A 2,685-nucleotide genomic window follows, 5' to 3' on the forward strand; every position below is an offset into this window, starting at 1 on the left:
AGAACAACCCGAAAATCCAAAACTCCTACGACCAACCGGAGTCTCACCTGATAAATGAGCCCATGACCTAAAACGGTTGAACAAACCTAACGCGGGCTAACCACTAGACTAGCTAGGAAAGAAAGAAGGGCGGGGCGGACCATGGAGTCGGAGCTGGTGGGCATTATGGTCCAAACGGGGGTGGGAAGCCAAGTCCTGCTTTTCCACTGCATTCGACCAAGTCAAACCCTCGGCCGGGAAAGGAAAAGCAAAAGAAGTCCGAACCAACCACGAAACCCGCAAGCACGTCACCACCGACGTTTTCACAGTCAGGTTCGAGGGGTTTTCCCCATATAAAACCAGCCCTTTCCCACGCTCCCCTTCGTCCTCAAACCCACTCTACGCGCGCACGCACACAACCCTTCTCTCTCTCTCTCTCTCTCTCTCTCTCTCTCTCTCTCTCTCTCTCTGTAGACTCGCAAAACCATGGCAGACCCAGGCGAAGAATCGAAGGGAATTCTGATTAGTGGCAAGGTGATGGTGGCGTCGATTATCCTACTGTTCGCGGTGATCGTCCTGGTGATGATGCTGCACCTGTACGCCCGGTGGTTCTGGGGCCGCAACGGCCGGGGCGGCCTGTCCAGGAGGCGGCGGTTCGTCTTCACCACCGAGCAGGACCCGGTGAGGGTGCAGCGGTGTGGGCTCGAGCCCGGCGTGATCCGCTCCCTGCCCGTCTTCGATTTCCAGGCCAAGAAGGGCTCCGACGAGGACGGGCTCGAGTGTGCCGTCTGCCTCTGCGAGTTCGAGGAGGGCGAGAAGGCGAGGCTCCTGCCTGCCTGCCGGCACAGCTTCCACATCGATTGCATCGACATGTGGTTCCAGTCACACTCGACCTGCCCCCTCTGCAGAACCATCGTCAAGCTCGAGAGCGTCTCCTCCGCCGCCGCCGAGGTCAGGATTCCGTTGCCGTCGTCGGCTCCAGAAAGCGGTGGGGCGGCTGCCCCGGCCAGCGGCGACGAGGGGTTCAGCTTCCCGACGAACGTTCTGTTCTGGGGGGACCAGAACAGGGTCGATTCCGGGTGCAGCGAGGCGAATTGCGAAGAGGGCAGTTCCTCGTGCAAGCCCCAGCTCACGATTTCGATCCAGATCCCGCCGAGAGGGCAGGTTTTCAATTCGCCAAGAGGGCAGGTTTTCAATTCGCCGAGGGGGGAGGTTTTCAATTCGCCCAAGGGGGAGGTTTTCAATTCGCCGAGAGGGGGGCTCTCCTTTGCGAGTTCGGGAGGGTTGGGGGAGGATGAGCTGGGTGCGGTTTCCCCGGGTGGGTTGTCGATGAAATCACCCAACACGCATATGAGGATGCTCAGGAGACTCCTGAGCAGGGACAAGAGGCCTGTCACTTGCGGGTCGCCGTCTGGAGACATCGAGCAGGGAGGAGAGATCGTTCGGAGCTAAGAGGAGCGTCTCGATCTTGCATCTGAATTGCGGGGTTCTTGATCGAGCAATTTGGGGAGGTATGTGAGGTTAGCAAGAATTTCGCAATGATCTAGTTCATCCCCGTCTTCGTCGATGAATCGTCTCGTGGTGGTTGGAAAGAAAATTTGGAATGATAATGGGAGGATTGCAGGCAAATTGCTCTTCCCTGATGATAAATTTTGTGCTCTGCTACGTGTTTTCTCTGGATTTCTTCATGTATGGAAAAAGGTGAAGATGAAAGAGGAAGCACAAGTTCATGACGGCATGGATTCACCTCCAATTTTTTTTTTTTTTTTTTGTAATTATGGCTTCTCTAAGCCATTTAAATGGTTGATTCTTTAAACGGATGTACATGCGAAACATGGAAATAAGGTTTACTGTATTACGTCTTTGTTGGTGCCTGCCTTCGATTTGCGTTGCTTTTTTTAGCTTTCCCATGTCGCCTTCAAGTCCGTGCAAGTAAAGAGTAGTGTTCATCTCGTAGGCTATTCCTGATCATCACTGGATCATATTAAACCAAATTTGAACTGCATCGAGCATACGATTTGATTCAAAAGAATTTTGCAGTGAAGAGTTCTGTTGGTCGCATTGCTTGTGTAGTTTGTTTATGCGTGTTACTTTCATGGGACATAACTATGTGCTTGTGAAGTATTATTGATCATGAATAAGTTCTTATAACATATTTATCCATGTTGCATTAATATAATTGCGCATAGCTCATGGTGATTCTGAGTTCCTGCTTGTCGTGTGTTTCTCTTCAAAAAAAAAAAAAAAAACTCATGGTGATCTATTCCTGTGGCTTAGAGAGTAAGCTGCAGTGAGTGTATCCATTTTGCTTCTCCTCAAAGGCCAAATAAATTTTAACCTGCACCAACTTCGGGAATTTGGTGTGCGTTCGTGTAGTAAGTGAGAATGCAAATGAAATCATACTTTTTTTAAGCGGGCTTTTCATGGAGTTTAATATGATCTATTATCGGTACCAGATTCACCATGTCGACTACTTCATCCTCTTCCAACGTCGGACTCTTTTTGGATCCACTTGATTCTTCCATGGTGGGACTCTTCTTGGATCCTCTGGATTGGATCGGTGGTGGTTCTGGTACCGATAATACTGATGTTTCCATCCTGCTTGGAATTGCCATAATGTGGGAGTCCCACATTTAGGTGAGTTTCCCGCATTAGGTAAGTTTCCAAAAGGCTTGAGATGTGGAAAGCTTCCAACGTGGGATTCTT

At 50.5% G+C, this 2,685-nt stretch overlaps 1 protein-coding gene across 1 annotated transcript; it reads left to right on the forward strand.

Moving 5' to 3' along the window:
• The first annotated feature begins 369 nt into the window (after positions 1-369).
• Positions 370-1,834, forward strand: LOC149831333 (RING-H2 finger protein ATL60-like). The gene has a single exon (XM_090012029.1). It carries the CDS (start codon positions 466-468, stop codon positions 1,429-1,431), a length of 966 nt encoding a protein of 321 aa, XP_089868155.1. The 5' UTR covers positions 370-465; the 3' UTR covers positions 1,432-1,834.
• Positions 1,835-2,685: the final 851 nt, after the last annotated feature.

Source organism: Nuphar pumila, chromosome 7, assembly GCF_984573655.1.
Source record: "Nuphar pumila chromosome 7, dmNupPumi1.hap1.1, whole genome shotgun sequence".
NCBI classification, from domain to species: Eukaryota; Viridiplantae; Streptophyta; class Magnoliopsida; order Nymphaeales; family Nymphaeaceae; genus Nuphar; species Nuphar pumila.